This window comes from Megalopta genalis, chromosome 3, assembly GCF_051020955.1.
Source record: "Megalopta genalis isolate 19385.01 chromosome 3, iyMegGena1_principal, whole genome shotgun sequence".
Classification (NCBI taxonomy): Eukaryota; Metazoa; Arthropoda; class Insecta; order Hymenoptera; family Halictidae; genus Megalopta; species Megalopta genalis.
The window spans coordinates 24,480,518-24,501,867 of NC_135015.1; the positions used below are offsets into that span (position 1 = coordinate 24,480,518).

Consider the following 21,350-nt stretch of genomic DNA (forward strand, 5'->3'; position numbering starts at 1 on the left):
GGCGGAGTCGCGCCGGGACACCGTCGCATGACAAATAAACCGGTGGCCTATGGAACCGTGCGAACGATTGACCGAGATCGTGCATCCGCGGCACAAAGGGCGCCGTAATCTCGATCGTGATCGTTTAGGCAAACGTTTCGTGGCACCGATCGCGTTTGTCCTGTCGAACTTCGTCGTCACCGTCGGCTGTTTCCTTTCGCGACAGGTCGTCGTCGTCGTCGTCGTCGCGGCCGTCGGTCCCGGGCCCCGGGATCTCGTTATCTCAGTGTCAGCGTGACGAATAGAGCACACACGAGCCTTATGCCAATGTCCAGCAGCCATGGGGACACCGGGCGACAAGGGGTCCCGCGTTGCAGGAGGAGAGGGGACCGGCGAGAGCATAAAAGCACGGACGAAGAAAAGCATCGGAGCTTTTGTCGTGTTCTACTACCGTGGCCGCTTCTCGTGTCCAGCTGATATTGTGTGACGGACCTACGCTCTCAGGGCTTCTCTCTACGGGAACGTCATGGGGCAACCACCTCGACTCATGGGGACGGCCTTAGCGTGCCTGTTCCTCCTCTTCGCGGCCGCCGACGCGTCCAGTAAGTAGTACATCCACTCGTTTCGCCACTATTTTCACTGGTTTCACTGCGATTTTCTGTCAGACGATCCAACGAATTCGATTCAGAGATCGTTAAACTGCCCCAGATTTGCGCGGAATTCACGGCGAACCCGCCGAGCGCCAACGCTGCCGCTTATTTGATAATAAAAATAGTATGAGATAAATGAAGTAAAATACGGTAAAATTGCTAGGAAATATATCCTTCGCGAAAATGACGAGGGTGGATTTATTTATTACTTTCTGCCGTTTCTGTTGTAACGTATGCCTCAATCGAGATATCGGTTCGATGATTTCGTATGGGAAATGTCTTTGGAATCGCGAGCATTTTGGGAAATAAAGCGTGGTGTCGGTCGTCTTGACCGGCTCGGCAGTGCTTCAAACATTTCCGCGGCTGTTGAAACGAGGATAAAATCGCTGAATAAAAATGGATTTCAACTCTGAAGTATTTTAAGAAGTTCAAGATAATATTAGAAGCCACGATTCCTCGAATATTTTTGCTGCTCTCTCGTTTTTTCGTTTGTCGCAAAAATGCGTAGAATTCACGGCGATGACTGCGTCGAGACAGTCGCACATATTTTTCTTCAAATATTTCTAATATTTCTTATTCAAATAGAATTTTTTCTAACCCCAACATAACCCTGCTGATATGAAATTCAATTATTCAATTATATATTTCTTGAATTATTTCCAATATTTCTCATTGAAATACAATTCTCTGGTTTTCTTAATAATTGTTAGAAAACGTAATTGAAAACTTGGAATTCATTTTCTTCATCTAGAAATTTCCCTTTCGATATCTACAATCGATCCTTTGCAAATCAAATTCAATTATTGTTTACTCATATGTTTCTTAAATTATTTCCAATATTTCTCATTGAAATACAATTCCCTAATTTTCTTAATAATTGCTAGAAAACGTAATTGAAAACTTGGAATTCATTTTCTTCATCTAGAAATTTCCCTTTCGATATCTACAATCGATCCTTTGCAAATCAAATTCAATTATTGTTTACTCATATGTTTCTTAAATTATTTCCAATATTTCTCATTGAAATACGATTCTCTAATTTTCTTAATAATTGCTAGAAAACGTAATTGAAAACTTGGAATTCATTTTCTTCATCTAGAAATTTCCCTTTCGATATCTACAATCGATCCTTTGCAAATCAAATTCAATTATTGTTTACTCATATATTTCTTAAATTATTTCCATTATTTCCCATTGAAATACAATTCTCTAATTTTCTTAATAATCGCTAGAAGACGTAATTGAAAACTTGGAATTCATTTTCTTCATCTAGAAATTTCCCTTTCGATATCTACAATCGATCTTTTGCAAATCAAATTCAATTATTGTTTGCTCATATATTTCCAATATTTCCATTAAAACGCAATTCTCCAATTTCCTCAATAATTGGTAGAAAAAGCATCTTTAAAAACTTGGAGCTCATTTTCTTCATCTAGAAATTTCCTTTTCGATATCAATAATCGACCCTTCGGCGACCGATTTCCTGGACAGTAATCGGTGTCCCTCTTATGACACAGCGCCAGGTGAAAGGTCAAACAGCCATTCTAAAGGGAGAATCTGCAATCTTTGTTGCCGCGACGGGCACGTGTGTCCTCTTTAAGGACAAGTTTCGGGATTTTCGTGAGAAAGGGCGACGCCTTTCTCCCGCGGCGAAACTTTCTTCGGAAGGAAAAAGAAATTAGGGGAACAATGATATACCTTCTCCGAGAAAATACTGGAGGGTTTAGCGAGCAAATGTGGGGTGGGCAGAGACACACTATACCGTGCCTCGTAGAAATCATTCCTACGTTTACCAGGAGCTCGGTGATAATGCTTGAAAGAAGTATTGGAAACAGTTGAAATGAAATCTCCTTTTGTTTCTGTAAAATAATATTTCGAACCTTGAAGAAAATTGTTCGTTCAAGTAGCATTTTCTTACGACGTACTGGAAATAATTTTTTGAAATAGTATTTCGTGCGTCGAAATTTCTATTGTTTGAAAAAAGAATTCTCTCTCTCTCTCTCTCTATTTCCTAAAATTAATAGTTATTTAAAATAATAAGATTCGCGTTTGTTAGAATAATTTAATATATTATAATATTTATATTAAAAAGTATGAATGTACATTGTTTTGAAAATATAACAAGTCGAGAGAAAACGTATTTGCAAATATTTGTATTTATTAGTGGAGATATTTATTAATTGAAATATTTCTACACTCTCTCTCTCTCTCTCTCTCTCTCTCTCTCTCTCTCTTAGTAGTTGAAATATTTGTATTTATTAATTGAAGTATTTCTATTTATTTTAGTTGAAATATTTGTACTTATTAATTGAAATATTTTGAAATTTGAATTAAGATTGAATTATTTGCATTTATTAATTGAAAAATATTTGTAAGTATTAATTAAAATATTTGTATCTATTAATTGAAAAATATTTGTATCTACTAATTGAATTATCTGCATTCATTAATCGAAACATTTCTATTTATTAGTTGAAATATTTATTAATTGAGATATTTGTAACCAGTTCTGGAGGCGATACGTTTCCCTTCCGAGAAACATGAGAAATTCGTTAATCGCTTGACCAACCTTCGTTCCCCGACACGAGAATCACTCTTTTACGAGGGAATTAGGAGAAATGTAATGCAGAGAGAGCCCCACTTTCGAGGCATATTTTCGGCTACGGCAGGTCGTAAAGGAAGCAAATGGCGTCCCTTCCTTCGTTTTTCTTCTTTTTTCTGGTCGCCCGTCTTTCGGGCAAAAAAACGCCGGGTTTCCTTCGTCTCGGGAAAACAGTTTTTTGCCCGGCGAAAAAATTAGAGAGCGCGTCGGTGTTTTCTGGGAAAAAAGGCGTCGTCGGTCGTTCGTTCGTTCGTGCGTGTTGAAGGGCAGCAGATAGAATGTTAACCATTTTCATGGGTTTGCCGGTGAAATGTCATGGAAACAGAGAGTTTAGGGAAATTTTTCACGTGATCCTTCGTCGTTTTTTTTTCTTCGTATTCTTTCTCTTTATCAGGGGTCCCCGCTTTACGATCGAATGGAGGAATAACGTGCAGGATTTCATTTTGTCAAGATGATTCATTCGTTTCCTTTCGGTTACGGAAACAAGCTCGCCGCGACCAAAGTTAATGTAATTATGTTTCCTTAATGAACGTGGTTCTTCGAATTCCGCAATCTCTTCGAACGTCGGTTCGTAAAACGAACGAAGTTGCGCGAACTTTTAATTAAGAAAATAAAATAAACTGAACTGGCTTAAATATTGGTTTCAAATTTTACCAATTAATTGGAGGGAAATCAATGGAAACGATTTTTTAAGGCATCGAAGAAACATTTTAAAAGAATTTTATAAATTGTCACAGTGAGACTGACACCTCGTCGCAATGGATTATGCGATCGTTTCAATTCCAATTTGTGTCTTGATAATTGTAAATACTACAATAATTCGTTCGTAAACAATTTGCTAGAGTAAATTTGTGCTTCAGCATTATCGTTATTTGTTTAATCAAATTCTCCAGCTTGTCGTACAATATTTCATAAATTGCTCTATGCATTGAAGGATTCCTTCGACAAATTTATTATCGAGAAATTCAGGCATTGTCGTACTTCGAATAATTCAGCAACAATCCCTTTAAACAAAACTGCTATCCGAGACTTATAAAACCGTCTAGACGAAAAAATGTCCGGAGAATGGAATCGAGAGTGGTCGATGTCGAGACGCAGAAGACTCCGCGAGATAAGAGACAGTATTTTTCTGTAAAAACCCTGCGTCAACCCTACTCAGAAGGGAGCAAGTGATAATCGTCAGATAAAAGATAGGGCATACTAGACCGACGCAACTTACCATAATAGATAAAACTGGTCACACAAGAGATTAGATTTTATTTATAAACAAATGATAGAACTGTGACGAAGGAAAGAAAAGTGAACGTTCAGTTATTAAGAACACTTTGATTGCCATGCCATTAATCTCAATTCAATTATTATATTGGGTGTGTCCAGTGTAATGTTCAAGTATTATTTAATCAATATTTTCTATTCAATATATTCTATATTGTATATATTATATAATTTTATATTCTATATTCTACACTTCTATATTCTATAACTCTATAATTCTATAATTCTATAACTCTATGATTCTATAATTCTATAATTCTATAACTCTATAATTCTATAATTTTATACTGCTATAATTCTATAATTCTATAATTTTATAATTCTATACTTCTATATTTCTATAATTCTATAATTTTATTATAATTCTATAACTCTATAACTCTATAATTCTATAATTCTATAACTCTATAATTCTATAATTCTATACTTCTATATTTCTATAGTTCTATAATTCTATAATTCTATAACTCTATAATTCTATATAATTCTATATATATATATAATTCTATAATTCTAGAATACTATATTCAATATTCAATATTCTATCAAATTAAAATCGACAAGTTAAGTTGCACGCCGTCAATTTCGAATCTTCGTGCAAATATCCTGTACACATATAAATTATTTAACAATACATATCGCTCTTGAATAAAATCGGAATAAATTAACCAGCACTCTAAATCATCCTAAATAAACGTTCGAACAATCGCCGACAGCAAATACGCTGCAACGTTGTCAAACGTCCGATATATATTATTCGACAATAAATAAATAAATAAATAATATCTCTCGGACCGTCCAAAGAGCACCGCGACAAATCCAAGAAAGAATCGATATCGATTCGGCCGCGTGTCGAAAATTCGCGAACACGCGAGCAGCCATGGGCGACGGGGTATGAAACGGCGGCAAACACGGTGATGCGACGTTAAACAAACAAAACCACGGAGAATCGTAATTTTATTCGGCGGGAACGTTCTCTCCCGGGTGGCGGATCCGTCGCCGGCGAAATCGGCGGTAGCATTTTCCACACGGTGGTAGTCGCGGTGATTCAATTTGCACGGGGAAAAGTGTTCGGCGTGGCGCAACGGCGCGAGAGGGAGGCCACCCCACGCAGCAACAAATTTTCATTCAAGTTTGTTCAGGGCCGGCTTGCCGCGCGCGGGCCTCTAAAATGCATGGAACTACCCCTTTGGAGGCCTCCGAGGAGTTCCGTGTGGACCGAGTAAATAAGCCGCCGCCCCCGCAGATACGTATCCCGAATAAAAGTTTTCATCCATCGCGAACGGTGACGTTGTTATCGAGGCTGCCGCGACGGAACGAGAGAGAGAGAGCGAGAGAGAGAGAGAGAGAGCGCGCGCTAGAGAGAGAGAGAGAGAGAGAGCTAGAGAGAAAAAGCGCGCGAGACAGGGAGCAAGAGAGAAAAAGCGAGCGAGACAGAGAGCAAGAGAGAGCGAGAAAGAGCGTGAGAGAGCAAGAGAGAGCGAGAAAGAGCGCGAGAGAGCGAGAAAAAGCGAGAAAGAGCAAGAGAGAGCAAGAGAGAGCGAGAAAGAGCAAGAGAGAACGCGAGAGAGCAAGAGAGAACGCGAGAGAGCAAGAGAGAACGCGAGAGAGCAAGAGAGAGCAAGAGAGAGAGAGAGAGAGAGAGAGAGACTGGTCAGCGAGAAACTTCCGTCCACTTTTCCCCTATTTTCTTAAAATACAGCTTAACGCGTCGGCTGGACACCCCGAAAAGTTCCACTAAAATAACTTATTCAGCGACATCGAAATTGACAATTTGCGATGCCTTGGTTGCTCATCTTCAAAATTTTATTGCTTAATACAATTTCCGAAAAATTTGTTCCAACGAATGTATTAGCAAGATGGAGTGCTCTTTCAACCCTTATTTCATCTCCAATGTAACCAAAGTATCTTCAGTGTCAACCTTTACTCTTTCATCGTTCCTGTTCACCTTGACCACTAACGAGAATCTAATAAAATTCAATGTTTCATTAATCCAACGGTGCAAAAATTTAAAAGATCGCGATGTGCACAATGGTCGGCGATCCTCTTCAATTCTATCGTCTTCTGTAGATTCCGTAGAAGTGATTCGAACGAATCTATCAACAGGATCGTTCTTTTGAAAAAACAGTTATGTCATTTTCAATTTGATGAAAGTGAGAAATGATTTGTTCAGTGGTCTGCGAAATTGTAAATTACAAATTCTAACGCACGACGATCGGCGATCGTCTTCAAGTTTATCGAGTTCGTTAGATTCTGAAGAATTTGTTGCAGCGAATGTACTTTCTATATTTTATACATATTTTATGTACATTTTATGTATATTTTGTGTACATATCTTGCAACATATTACGCAAAAATACGAATTCGTACAGTTTCGCCCGCGGATTCGCGATCGACCTCTGCCGACGCGATAAAAGCCGCGCGCGATTCCGTCGCCCGATCGAGATTTCAGCAGATGAATCGGCAGAAATGCCGAGGCGGATCGCGGAAACTTTCCGCGATAGATGTGTACAACACGAGCCGCGATCGCGTAGCCGTTTTCGATTCGCGGAATTATCGGCCGATTCGACGCGAATTTCGCGATTTGATACGCCGGAACGATAGGGAAGGTCTCTGCGAGCCGCGTCGAGCGTGTCAAAAGGTTATTCCGCGGTGTCAAGGATGAAGAGATTATGCCCGGGCACGGCGGGATGTTGAAAACGGAGATTAATTCGTGAAAAGATAGTATTACGGTGGAGATTACACGGTCGGCCGAGAAATTTCAGCCCTAATTCGCGCTCAGATCGCCCATAAAAATGGACAATTCGGGAAAAGGTGGCACGATTGTTCGAGCCTCGCGGCTCCTTTTCATAGTCACCGATCGACAACGACTATATATATATTTTCTGTATTATATTTCCTGCATATATATATATATATTTTTAATATGATTTGTTGTTCGCGTACTAGTTCGAGCACGTTTCCATTGTTTACGATGATTTTGATACGGGTCGGCTGGACGTTCATTGACGGTTAAAAAGGCCAGCGTGAAAGTAATTGATAGAAGCTCGAATACGAAGTAACTGCGAGCATGCAATTGGCCTAATGTAGACCGTGCAATAGCGAGGCCGGCCGGCGTATCAACGATTTCCAAACCGACCAGATAATTGTCCGATGCGACCGTGTCATAAGGCACGATTATCGAAGCACAGAAATCGCGAGCAGGTCTCGAAACTGTTCCAAGAATAACCCCGAGAATAACTGGTTCAAGCTGTTACATAAAGCTTTCGATTGATTATAAATTTCAAGCATTTTTTTTTTAACGATAGCGTTCTTAACATCTTTCTGCAGTGATATCCTTCAACTTCTTTAGACACTGGTATCCTCACATTTTTTTTGGACAGCTGTGTTCTCAAATTTTTTTAATTGTAGCATTCTTAAAATTTGTCTATTAATAGTGATGATATTATTCTAATAATTTTTATATGATATATTATAATATATGTAATATAATATAAATAATATAATGTAATATGTTATATAATAATTTCGGAATATTATTAGATAATACTATACTATTATTATTGTACTATATTATTATACTATAATATAATATTATATATATAATATAATGTAATATATTATATAATAATCCCAGAATATTATTAGATAATACTATACTATTATTATTATACTATATTATTATACTATAATATAATATTATATATATATAATATAATATAATATGTTATATTATTTATACTATATCGTATATATTATATATGATGAGATATTATATTATCTAATAATAACATCCTGAAATTTTTTGAACAATAGTATCTTCGCAGTTTTTAAAAAAAAATTGTGTTCTTAAATATTTGTAATTTTTAAATTAACTTTTTAAAAACAGCGTTCTCTCCCTAAGCTTTTTATACTTCGGCGTTCCGTCAGCCCAACTTTGTCGCGAGTCCACGGAATCCGCGATTCAGCAGTTTAGTTTCGCGGATGATAATTCATCGGTTATCGGTGTACCGTGATAAATAACCTCTCCCGAGAGAAGTAAACAATGACACTGTGCGAATAGGAACGACAAATTCTTTTTCACGTACATACGATTCGATGAAACGACCACTTACACACAGCATCGCCGTCAACGTAACGATCGATTTATCGCTCCTGACCTCCGTCCGTTCACGATCTTTTTTTCCTCTGCGCGGGTAATTATCGTTGAGACCAAGTCGTGAACTTTGAGACGACTCAGATTTGAATTTCAACCGGAGCCAGAGAATAACAACGGTCGGTTTCGTCGCGCGTGAAAACTGCCTACCTAATAATCCTTTTTTTCCATTGGCGGCGCATCGATTTGCTATTTAGTGCACGTGATGCTGAAAATAGTTTTGCACGGACTGAATGTTCCGAATGTTCTTCTAACACCTTCGACTGTCACGCCAACGATCTCGCAGATTTTACGAAGTTCGAGTACATTTTATTCAGTTAAAAATGATTGATTACGTATTATATATAACGCACTGTTATATGTATTATTATTGATTATGTATTTGTTTATTTCAATTAATAATTCATTACAATGCAAAACTTGCACTTGAAGTTCAATTAAAAATTCATTATAATGTATAACTTATGTTCATATTTCCATGAAAAATTCATTATAATTTAAATTTATATTTCGAATTCGATATAATTTAAATTTATATTTAAAATATTTCGAATTAATTATAATTTAAATTTACATTTAAATTTGTGCTAAAAATTCATTATAGGGTAAATTTGTATTTAAATGTACATCTCGAATACTTACATTTAAATTTGTGCTAAAAATTCATTGTAAGTTAAATTAGTATTCAAATTTATATTTGGAATTCATCGTAATTTAAATTTATATTTAAATTTGTGCTAAAACTTCATTATACGGTAAATTTGTATTTAAATTTGTATTTCGAATTCATTATAATTTAGATTTATATTTCGAATTCGATATAATTTAAATTTATATTTAAAATATTTCGAATTAATTATAATTTAAATTTACATTTAAATTTGTGCTAAAAATTCATTATAGGGTAAATTTGTATTTAAATGTATATCTCGAATACTTACATTTAAATTTGTGCTAAAAATTCATTGTAAGTTAAATTAGTATTCAAATTTATATTTGGAATTCATCGTAATTTAAATTTATATTTAAATTTATGCTAAAACTTCATTATACGGTAAATTTGTATTTAAATATGTATTTCGAATTCATTATAATTTAGATTTATATTTCGAATTCGTTATAATTTAAATTTATATTTCTAGTTCATTATAATAACCAAGTCCGTTCTATTTCCACTTCTACGGCGGATTTTTATCAACAAAATGCGACGCGTTGGTTAACGAGGGAACAAGGACGATTCGAGTTCCGAATAAATTTTTCAAAATCCCATCTCGAAAATGAAGTGCCGCGAAGAAATGGGTCATATCCCGGGGGTGTCATCGTCCGGGAGCATCGTGTCGGATCGAACCCTCGCGACTCAATGTCTCGGAAAGGGAAATTTTTCTCCGGAGAGCCGCGCGTTCCCCGGATAATATTTCGAAAACAGTTGCGACCCGTGTTTACGGAAAACACACCGCAAGATACGGCGGGGCGATCAACGATATGGAAGGCTTCCTTCCACTTTATCTGGTCAATCGGTTGATGAAGTTAGATGGATGATGATGAACAATGATTATCCCGCGGGTTCTTTGAATTATTAATAATGGCCAATCTCCCATATTTCTGCCCCAGTTTCGCGCGCGGATCCTAATTTCAAGTAATTATTTCGAACAGTTTTAAAACAAGAGGAAAGAAGTAATATTTTGAATAATCCTACAGTGAAATGTAGATGAAACAATCTTTCGAATAACCGTAAAATAAAATAGCAACGAAATGATCTTTCAAAAATAATTCTAAAATAAAAAGTAGCAATGAAATAATCCTTCAAATAATTTTCTAAAATAAAATAGCAATGAAATAATCCTTCAAATAATTCTGTCAAATAATTCTAAAATGAAATAACAGTGAAATAATATTTCAAGCGACTGTAAAATCAACTAGCAACGAAATAATCTTGCAAATAATTCTAAAATGAACTAGCAATAAAATAATCTGTCAAATAACGATATCTCAAAAGTGCTCGCAGGTATAAAAATAGCTAGAAAAATAAAACAACGCGTCCCTTGAAATAAAATATCCAACAATGTCATTTCAGAAAAATGATCGCTGTCGAGAAAATAATTATGAAATAAAATAGCGTATTATTCGAAACGATATCACGACTAATGCGATTCGAAATGTTCGGTCCGCTCGTCGATTCGATCGGCTAGTATGTCTCGTAATTAACGCCTGCATGTTTGTGTCCCTGGCTAAATATCGTCGTGTTTCGATGCAACGACGATGATGACGATGACGATGATGATGATGATCCCGGAGCAAGAGACAAGCCGACAGCCATTACTCCATTTGCACTGGAAACCTATCCTTCGATCAATTTATCAATTACGCAGCAGATGCGCGAAGGCGAGCTGTTGTCAGCTTCCCCTTGTTAATCCCTACGAGTTTGTCGAACCCCTTGGCCGCGGCAAAATACAATTCTTATCGGCCGCAAGGAGGCAGATACGAGCGCGATCCTCTTCGTAAACAATATTAGCACACGCGATCTGTTCGTGCGAGTCCTCGCGAATCTGTTCGCGATACGCCGACTATCGCGGAACGCCCACCCTTTCGCTGTCGACAGGCCTTGCACCGCGACCGTGTCGGCTTCTGCGAGCCCGAGAAAATTCTTGGGCGAACGGGAAAAGTCGTTTTTTTGATTTTTCAATTCCTCGTTTTTGCAGTTTTTCAATTGCTCAAATTTTCCGCCATTTTTCGTGTACTCGTCGCAGAGAGAGAAGCGATTTTTCGATTTTTCAATGCTTCGGGTTCTCAATTTCTCAATTTTCCACTTTTCCACTCTTCGGTTTGTTCATTTGTTCGTTCTCTTCGTTTCATTGTTCTTTCAATTCTCCAATTTTTCAATTTTTCAATTATCTTTTGTACACTCGGCACACGAGAGAGGCAATTTTTCGATTTTCCAATGCTTCGGGTTCTCAATTTCTCAATTTTCCATTTTTCCACTCTTCGGTTTGTTCATGTGTTCGTTCTCTTCGTTTTATTGTTCTTTCAATTCTCCAATTTTTCAATTTCTCAATTATTTTTCATACACCCGGTACACGAGAGAGGCAATTTTTCGAGTTTTCAATGTTTCAATTTTCCAGTATCTTGATTCTCTACTTTTCCACTTTTCCATTCTTCAATTTCTTCATTTTTCCATTCTTTTCATTTGATCATTCTTTCAATTCTTCAATTATTTTTCGTAGTTTCTCGATTTCTCGATTCACAATAGTTCGGCAATATTTTCAACAGCTTTTAATAAATAACCCAAGAAAGAGTCGCGCATGGATCCAATGAATCGAAAATAATCCGACAATATCATAAACCATTTAACGTTTTAGAAAGCCGAGAATTTGCGTTGGAAATCTTTAAGTATATTTCCCAGTTGGAAGAATAGAATTAAATAGACTTCGGAGTAAATGCGTATCGGAATCTAATATTAGACGAGTAAGCGGAAGGTTCCGACGATCCAGTGAAGGATCCAGTAAAAAGTCCTCCGAGGTGAACCGTAGATCCTGATCCAGTTAATCCCTACCGGGTGCTATTTTCGCGTCGCGTCGTCGTCGTTTCGTTAACGAGTTAAACGCGTTAGCGTCCTCTACGTGCAGTCGGCGACAGAAAGAAAGAAAAAAGTCAAAAGTTTTTCATGAATGAATTACTATTATTATTATTCACTATTATTATTATTATTATTATTATTATTATTTACTATTATTATTATTCACTATTATTATTATTATTATTATTATTATTTACTATTATTATTATTCACTATTATTATTATTATTATTCACTATTATTATTATTATTATTTACTATTATTATTATTCACTATTATTATTATTATTCACTATTATTATTATTATTCACTATTATTATTATTATTTACTATTATTATTACTATTTATTATAATAAGTTTGATATCTCGAAAACAAAATCCCTCAATTAGAGAATATTGCGAAATGAAACACTAGAGAGAGAGAGAGAGAGAGAGAGAGAGAGAGAGAGAGAGAGAATTGCCAAATAGAAATTAAAAGCTAAAATACAATAAATTCCCTCGAATTTTCCCTCAGCTTTTAAACCAAAAAAATGGTCAATTCGGGGAGAGGAGACAGGATTACCGGAGCCTCGAGAACTCGATTTTATAGTCGTCGATTGTCAGCAGCTATAAAAACGTGCCGCGAAGCTGAGAGACAATTCGCGAGAGAATTTGCTGTATTCTTAAAATGAGAATCGTGTTTGCTATTGACAATTACGGTGCTCTGGGACAAAGGGAGCGGAAATTCTGTTTGCAAGCGTTCGCCGTTCAGTTCCGTTCAAATTGGATGCCTCGAATTTCGAGTAATAGCGCGAGCTTCTCTAAGCATGTTTAAATGGTCGACGAACTATATGTATGTATATGTGTATATATGTGTGTGTGTGTGTGTGGACGGACAAATACTGGGTTATTTTACGTCACTGGTTGTGTTGCGATGGCCTTGTCTCTTCGAGGGTAGGGGAGGCGAAATTATAATAAATTAAATTACTTGCCGGATGTAGAATACAGTAGATTCAACTACGCAGCGGTGATTATGGTACATTAAAGGGTCACTGGGTGTTCTTGCTTATGGGGTTAATCGATTCTAAAAATATCGGAATGATCGTTAGGAATCGTGCCTCTTTTTTTTTTATCGTTCGCAAAAATCCGAGGATTTTGCTGTACTTCGTTTCGTCGTCCGAGCGAGAAATTTTAGTCTGCGGGGAACATAAATTCATTCTCTTCCAACTTTGAAATAAAGTAATGTGACGATTTAAAATGTTACGAATATGATGATTTAAAATGTTATAAATTAGATAATTTAAAATGTTATAAGTATGAGAAATGAAAATGTTACGAATATGACGATTTAAAACGTTACAAATTTGTAACATTTTAAAAATTATTAATATATATATAACATTTAAATTATCTAATTAGATCATTTAAAACTTTATAAATATGATAATTTAAAATGTTACGAATATGATGATTTAAAATGTTACAAATACGATGATTTAAAATATTTTGCAGATATGACTATTTAAAATATTACAAGTATGATAATTTAAAATGTTACAGATACGATAATATAAAATGTTACAAACAAGATAATTTAGAATATTGCAAACATGATAATTGATAATCATATAATGTAAGTAATTATACGCGATAATTGATAATAATAAATGAAGAACACCGATATAACATTTTTAACTCTTGTCATAGATAGAAAAAGCAACATTCAAACAACTTTCACTTCTTGCAACAGGTGCCAAGATATATTATTTTCCACAAAGATCCTTACTCCAAGAGTTAACATAGGTTCGCATAAGCGGCACATTGTGCAACAATTACCGCATTCTCCGACGACCATGAGCAAAGAATAGAGCTCCGTGTAACTCTAACGAGACTTTTAATAAACGAAACAAAAGATTCATCCTACGCACAATGTACATAAAAAATAAAATAATTATATATATAAAATAAAATCTGCAAAATCCAGTGACCAGCGAAACGTGTACAAATTTCGCCTGATCGATTAAATCTACGCGAAATCTTGAGAAACGAATGAAGCGAAGACGGAACAAATTGCATTTCTCGTATTGGAATCGTGTGTCGATAGGAGCCGAGCGAATCCGCGGCGATGAAACAAAGCGATCGGAGATCGTTTTCGGAGAATCGCGCGTGAATTACATTTTCCACAAAACAATCATGCGCCTGATTACGTACGTACGGCCGGAGCGAGCCGACGTGTGCGTGCACGTACACGCGCGTACACCGCAACCGCATAATCGGCTGGAACGAGGTCTGTATCATTGAAATGATTACAGGTCCCCCGTACTCAACCGGATATTTGGTAAATTGATCTAACGTCCCTACTTCCCAATAAAATAGATCCGATACGATACGTTGCACTTTTTCTCCGTCTACACGCGCGTTCTTTCCGTCGACGTTTCGCTTTTCGCAGAAACCGAAAATTCCGCCGGACACAACGACGTCCCTTCTTCTGGTAAATCTGACGGTTTTCGCATAATTACCGAGAATTATCAATTCATTTTACAATCGACTATTATTATTATTATTCATATTGCAGTTGACAGTTATTAATTTATTTTGCAATTGGAGATTATATTATTATTATCTATGCTGCAGTTGACAATTATTAATTCATTCTGCAATTGGACATTATTATTATTATTCGTATTGCCATTGATAATTATTAATTCATTTTGTAATCGAAAACTATTAATTCATTGTCGCGATTGAAGGTTCGAAGATCGACCGATGTTCCGAATAGAATTTAATCCGCATAATGTTTCGCGTAAATTCTTCGAATAAATCCCTCGAACAAAACGTGATTCGATCGATCCTTCGACTGAGTTCTACGAATAAAATTGTACCGTTTATTCGTCGTTCGAATAAAATATACCCTATCTCCCCGATGGGCCAATCGGGCGCGGAGGGTCACTTCGTAAAATCCGAATAAATCGTAAGCGTGAAATGACGCGTTAACAATTTCGCGAACGCGTTTCCCGTCGACTCGATTTACTCGCTGAAAATGGCTGGCTGTGCGCGGCGGTGAGTAACCTTTCGCGTTCGGAACGCGTGGAAATCGAAGGCACAATAAAATGTTTCCCGATGCCGAGTTCGCGCGATCGACATTTCCTTCGAGTGAAAGACATGTCGGAATTTCGCAAGAGGAAATTGCAACAGGAATCTGTAGAATAGCCGGCATTCCAGAGAGCCGGGGAAAACGAGAACGGCGGAAAGCAGTTTTCATGCCGTTAGCCAACACGCCTCGATCGACGAGACGGGGGCCCGTCAACGCGGAAGAACAAACCTCCGATGATAATCGGATAATGGGAATTGTGTCGAGAAACTTGCAACTACGATCGAACGATTCATTTCGCGGCCCGCTTCGGAGTCCTTTGAACCGCTTCGCTTCAATCGAAAACGAAGCCCGGCTCGTCATTTTATTCGTAGAATTTATTCGACGAATCATTCGAATTTATTCGACGAATTATTCGACGATTTATTCGACGAATTATTCGACGAATTATTCGAATTTATTCGACGAATTATTCGAATTTATTCGACGAATTATTCGAATTTATTCGACGAATTATTCGACGAATTATTCAACGAATTATTCGACGAATTATTCGAGCAACGAATCAAATATTTATCCTAGAATTCATTCGATATATTATTCGAATAACGAGTAACGAATAACATGTTATTCGTAGAATTCGTTGAATATATTATTCGAATAACAAATAAAGTTTTATTCGTAGAATTGATTCAAAATATTCGAAGATATGAAACGAAGTTCGCTCGGAAGGGTGAAAAATTTGAATTTCTCGACGGAACAGGATCTTGAGGAGCTACTGATCATATTAATCGGATAAAGTTAACCGTGCGGACAGAGGGAGAATCGTCGGAGGGGCGACGTTATCAATCCCAATTTTCTAAAATCAGCGAGCAACGACGACGCGCGGTCAAATCCAATCTCTGGGTCCGCTAAAAGGGAAAAATGGCGGCGGCGGTACGTGACAGGAAACGCGGGCTGCTGCCAGGAACTTTTTATTGTAATTTATCATGACCTTTCGCCGAGAAGAGTGCACGTTGCGTTATTTGCCACACGGAACGCCGTCGGCATTCCGGACGAAAATTGTCGAAAATGCTCGTGGAAAATCGCTCGTATTACGGCAGATTGTAGGAACGAAGTGAATGCATACAGTTGCACGGTTTCCCGTCGCATAATTATTCCGCGGACCGATTCGAACCGATTTAACTATCCCGTATGGCCGAAGTGGACCAGAATTTAAAATTAATAACAAGAGTTTCAAGAATCTAACCAAGACAGTTGGAATTAATAACAAAATGTTTAAGAATCTAACGAGACAATTGAAATTAACGTAGACTGAAAATTTGTTTTAAAATGATTACTAATTATCTACCAAAAAAAGAAACATATTATATTCAAGAAATACATTTTCGATGCACCCTCGAAGGGTGCAACGTTTTCTCGACGAATTACGTACGGGAAACGTAAAAGGGATTTAATTCCGTCGTGCAGTTTCTCGAGCGGTGGATCTCGCATTCCGGCAATCAATCGGCACCGATTCAACTAAAAATAAGTCGTTTCAAGATCGGGGGTCAACTGTGTCGCGGACGATTGCATTATCAGTGCGACCGTACTACGAAGTTCACCGTCACCCCGCAGAGATACGCCTTCTCTCTCGCGGCTAATCAGCCGGACCGCCGTAAAAAACGATTATCGATTATAAAACGGAGTCAATAAGCATTTTTTTCCTGCCGTGCATAAATCACTGGCGCGAACTTATCGTATCTCCCGTTCAAAAACAAGCCGCCATTGAAGCGGCACGAATTCCATCGATTTCCATCGAATTCCATAACAATAATAATAATAATAATAATAATAATAATAATAATAATAATAATAATAATTTGCAATCGTACAATACGTGATATCGTTTCGATATATGCATGTCCAAGATAATTGTCCGAACGAATTCGTTTTAGTCGAGTACTTCGTTCGAATTACGATTAATCGCGATCATTAAAAACTTTTATTTCCACAGACTTTGCTTCGTGATTCACGCGTCTGTTTTTTTTGTCGATCGGTTTGCAAAAACGTTAATTCGTACTAGCCGATCGACGGACATTGTTTTTCATCGTGTCTCGAGTGTTAATAAATACGTCTGGCGTAAATGTTGATAGATAATGGTGACTCAACGTTTCCGCGATTCTTTGATTAATACAACTAAGTTTTTGCGAGACAGGAAAAAAGAAGATACGTTCGACCCGTGTTCAGGAAATTATTTGTCACGCTTACGCCGTCGTTATCCTCGAAACTGTCCAAACACAGCAATTGCGGTCGTTAAATGTTCCACTTGGCTATAAATGTTGTAACCTATAAATAGCATAAAAATAAATAGCATAAAATAAATAAATAGCATGTAAATAAATAGCATATTAATAAATAGCGTATTAATAAAGAGCATATTAATAAATAGCATATGAATAAATAGTATATTAATAAATAGCATATGAATAAATAGCATATTAATAAATAGCATATGAATAAATCGCATATTAATCAATAGCATATAAATAAATAGCACATGAATAAATAGCATATTAATCATTATGAATAAATAGCACATAAATAAATAGCGCATAAATAAATAGCATTGCTACATTATTTTCAACTCACCAGAATCAACGAAAGAAACAATTTACGTTCCTTTCACAGTCGTCTTCGAACATTTTTATTTCGCATAAAAATCCGCGATCTGCTTCTGACATATTTACGAAATCAATTGAGCAGTGCAACCGGTGTATTCCATTTGATACAGAAACAAATAACCATTTCAAACGAAGCGCACGTGAAGCAAATTCAAGAGAAAATAATATTCGCAGACACATTCGTACATCTCTCGGCAGAAATATTTTCATCTAGGTCTGGGAGAACTTTGCTCTCATAATCAGTATAAAAATAGAGTATCAAATCCATCGACGCGCCTGGGCAGGCCTCGAGGGTGTCTACCCTTCCGGCGAAAGAATGTTTTTACGCTTTGCCAATTCATCGGAGCCCGGGATATATATATATACATATATTAGGTTTCCCAGTCACGTTTCGAAATCCTTCGGCAACGCGAAAGTTTCATCGACGGGCAGGACAAGAGAGAAAAAAAAGCACTCACGGGAACGCAAGATGATTAATAACTTAGCTGGAGGGTCTATTCGGACCCCGGCATATCTTTTCTCTTGCTTGTTTAATTTAGCCCGGTAAGAAGGATTAATGGGGTCTCTCGACAGAGCCTCGTTGCAAATTTCATTGCGAGTTGTCGATAAACAATTTGTGTAGATTTCATCTTTGTTTGATCGTCAGAGACACGTTTTGTATAGACCGAATTTTTATTCAACTCTGTCGGACGCATTTTATGCGGACTGAATTTTTATTATTCAGCTCTATCAGACACATTTTATGCAGACTGAATTTTTTATTTTATTGTATCAGACACATTTTATATAGATTGAATTTTTATTCAACTCTATCAGACAAATTTTATGCAGACTGAATTTTTATTCAACTCTATCAGACGCATTTTGTGCAGACTGAATTTTTTATTTTATTGTATCAGACACATTTTATATAGACTGAATTTTTAATCAACTGTCTGAGACACATTTTATGCAGACTGAATTTTATTCAACTCTATCAGACACTTTTCATGCAGACTGAATTTTTATTCAACTCTATCAGACGCATTTTATGCGGACTGAATTTTTTATTTGATTGCATCGGACACATTTTGTGCAGACAGAACTTTTTAATTTCATCGAATCGATCACAGTCTCCACAGACCGAATTTTGAACCGTTCTATAAATCCTCCCCGTGCGTCTACTATTTCCAATTGCAACTATAATATCGCAATTACGTTGTTACCCGTTTATTGAGACGATTATCTCTCGGTTATTATTCTGTTATACATTTATTATGCCGCGGGTTGCGAGCTTATGCGCCGCTCGAAACAAATCTCTCGGCGATCGTGACTACTGCTCGGTCCCTTTAATCACTAGAACAAATGAACCGATTCAAGGACCGGCGCGGCGGTCTCTCTCGTTCGATGCAACTTTGCGTGCCCCCCATTGACCGTCAACGATTGTCGAAATGGACAGTAACGAAACAAACAATGCCCGAACTTCGTAGAATATAGAGGAATTCAATTTTCAACGCTGTTACGTATTCGAGGACACTGTAATCAGCGGACTCTGCGGACGTTTATGGATTATTTATATAACGCGACAATTTTTTCATGAATTTAGACTCGAGAATCTCTTATTTAAAAGGAAAAATTAAAATATATAGGAATCAGTGATAAAATAATTACAGGGAAATTATAAAGTTCTCCTTTATTTCTTAAAATCCAATTTATTTGAATGAAAAGTCGAATCTTATATATATGATCAGTTATATATTATTTATTTACTATTATTTATTATATATATATCTATTCATTTCTTTCTTTATTACCATTATTTATATTCATTTATTTATTATTATTACATCTTATATATTTATAATACAATCCCCTTGGATTTAGTATAGAAATAATATTGCAATTTGCAAATTATACTAATACCATGCTCCCTAAAATCAAGAGCGTTCACTTACACGCGATATTTCTATTGTTGCAGGTAAATGCAGCACCGGCTGTCGTGGAAGTAAGTTCTCGGATGTTAAACGCTTAGTTTCCGGTACATCCTCGCGACGTGTTTATTAATGTTGTCACGGTTTCTGAATCTTTTACAGTGCATTCGAATAAAGCGTATCAAGAAGGAAAAACGTATATCTACCAGTTAAAAGGAAAGTCAGTTACATCGGTCAGCGAGGCTGAAGGAGATGCGACCCTCGAACTGTCGGCCACTGTCGAATTGTCGGTGAAACCGGACTGCGTGCATCAATTAGTCCTGAAGAACGTTCTAGTTAACAAAGAGGTATGGTTAGATATATTATTAGTTCATTATATGTATCATAATAATTATATTAATGATATCTGTAATAATTATTATTAGATATATTAATGAGCAATTATACTGCAATAATTATAGTAATGAGCAATTATACTGCAATAATTATAGTAATGAGCAATTATACTGTAATAATTATAGAAATAAATAATTATACTGCAATAATTATAGTAATGAGTAATTATACTGCAATAATTACATTATTGAGTAATTATACTGCAATAATTATATCAATGAGCAATTATACTGCAATAATTATAGTAATGAGTAATTATACTGCAATAATTACATTATTGAGTAATTATACTGCAATAATGATATCAATGAGTAATTATACTGCAATAATTATATCAATGAGTAATTATACTGCAAAAATTACATTATTGAGTAATTATACTGCAATAATTATATTAATGAGTAATTATACTGCAATAACTATAGTAATGAGTAATTATACTGCAATAATTATAGTAACGAGTAATTATACTGCAATAATTACATTAATGAGTAATTATACTGTAGTAATTACATTAATGAGTAATTATACTGCAATAATTATAGTAACGAGTAATTATACTGCAATAATTACATTAATGAGTAATTATACTGTAGTAATTACATTAATGAGTAATTATACTGCAATAATTACATTAACAAGTAATTCCACTGCAATAATTACAACAATCGTCTTTATAGCAATAATTACGAAATCATAAACGTATTGCTATATTCGCATTATTCTATTCCCACGTTCCAGCGTCCAAATACGCCAGGACTTGAGGATGCAACAGTTCAGTTTAACTACCACAACGGGCACATCGACACGGAGATCTGTGCGGAGCCAACAGACAGCCAAGCCTCCTTGAACATCAAGAGGGCGGTCGTCTCCTTGTTCCAATCAGCTGTTTTGCAAGACAGCGGCACGGCGGCCATCCACGAGGTTTGTGCGCTACGAACATGACGGCGACGTCCGACCAAATTTATTCACAATAGTAACCTACGAGATCCAACGAATCGCCTTATTTCGTCGCGTCGAGAGCTTCGCTTTCGAAGCCACGAAGAAAAAGGCTTATCCTTCGCGTACAGACCG

The 21,350-nt window shown here is 36.4% G+C and overlaps 1 protein-coding gene across 1 annotated transcript in view; it reads left to right on the forward strand.

Moving 5' to 3' along the window:
* The first annotated feature begins 400 nt into the window (after positions 1-400).
* apolpp (retinoid- and fatty-acid binding glycoprotein apolipophorin) overlaps positions 401-21,350 on the forward strand; it is a 44,522-nt gene continuing 23,572 nt past the window's right edge. Inside the window, exons 1-4 of the mRNA XM_076520483.1 lie at positions 401-581; positions 19,928-19,954; positions 20,043-20,227; positions 21,018-21,200. Coding sequence (XP_076376598.1) covers positions 506-581; positions 19,928-19,954; positions 20,043-20,227; positions 21,018-21,200 — 471 coding nt within the window. The 5' untranslated portion in view covers positions 401-505. The remainder of the gene's footprint in view (positions 582-19,927; positions 19,955-20,042; positions 20,228-21,017; positions 21,201-21,350) is intronic.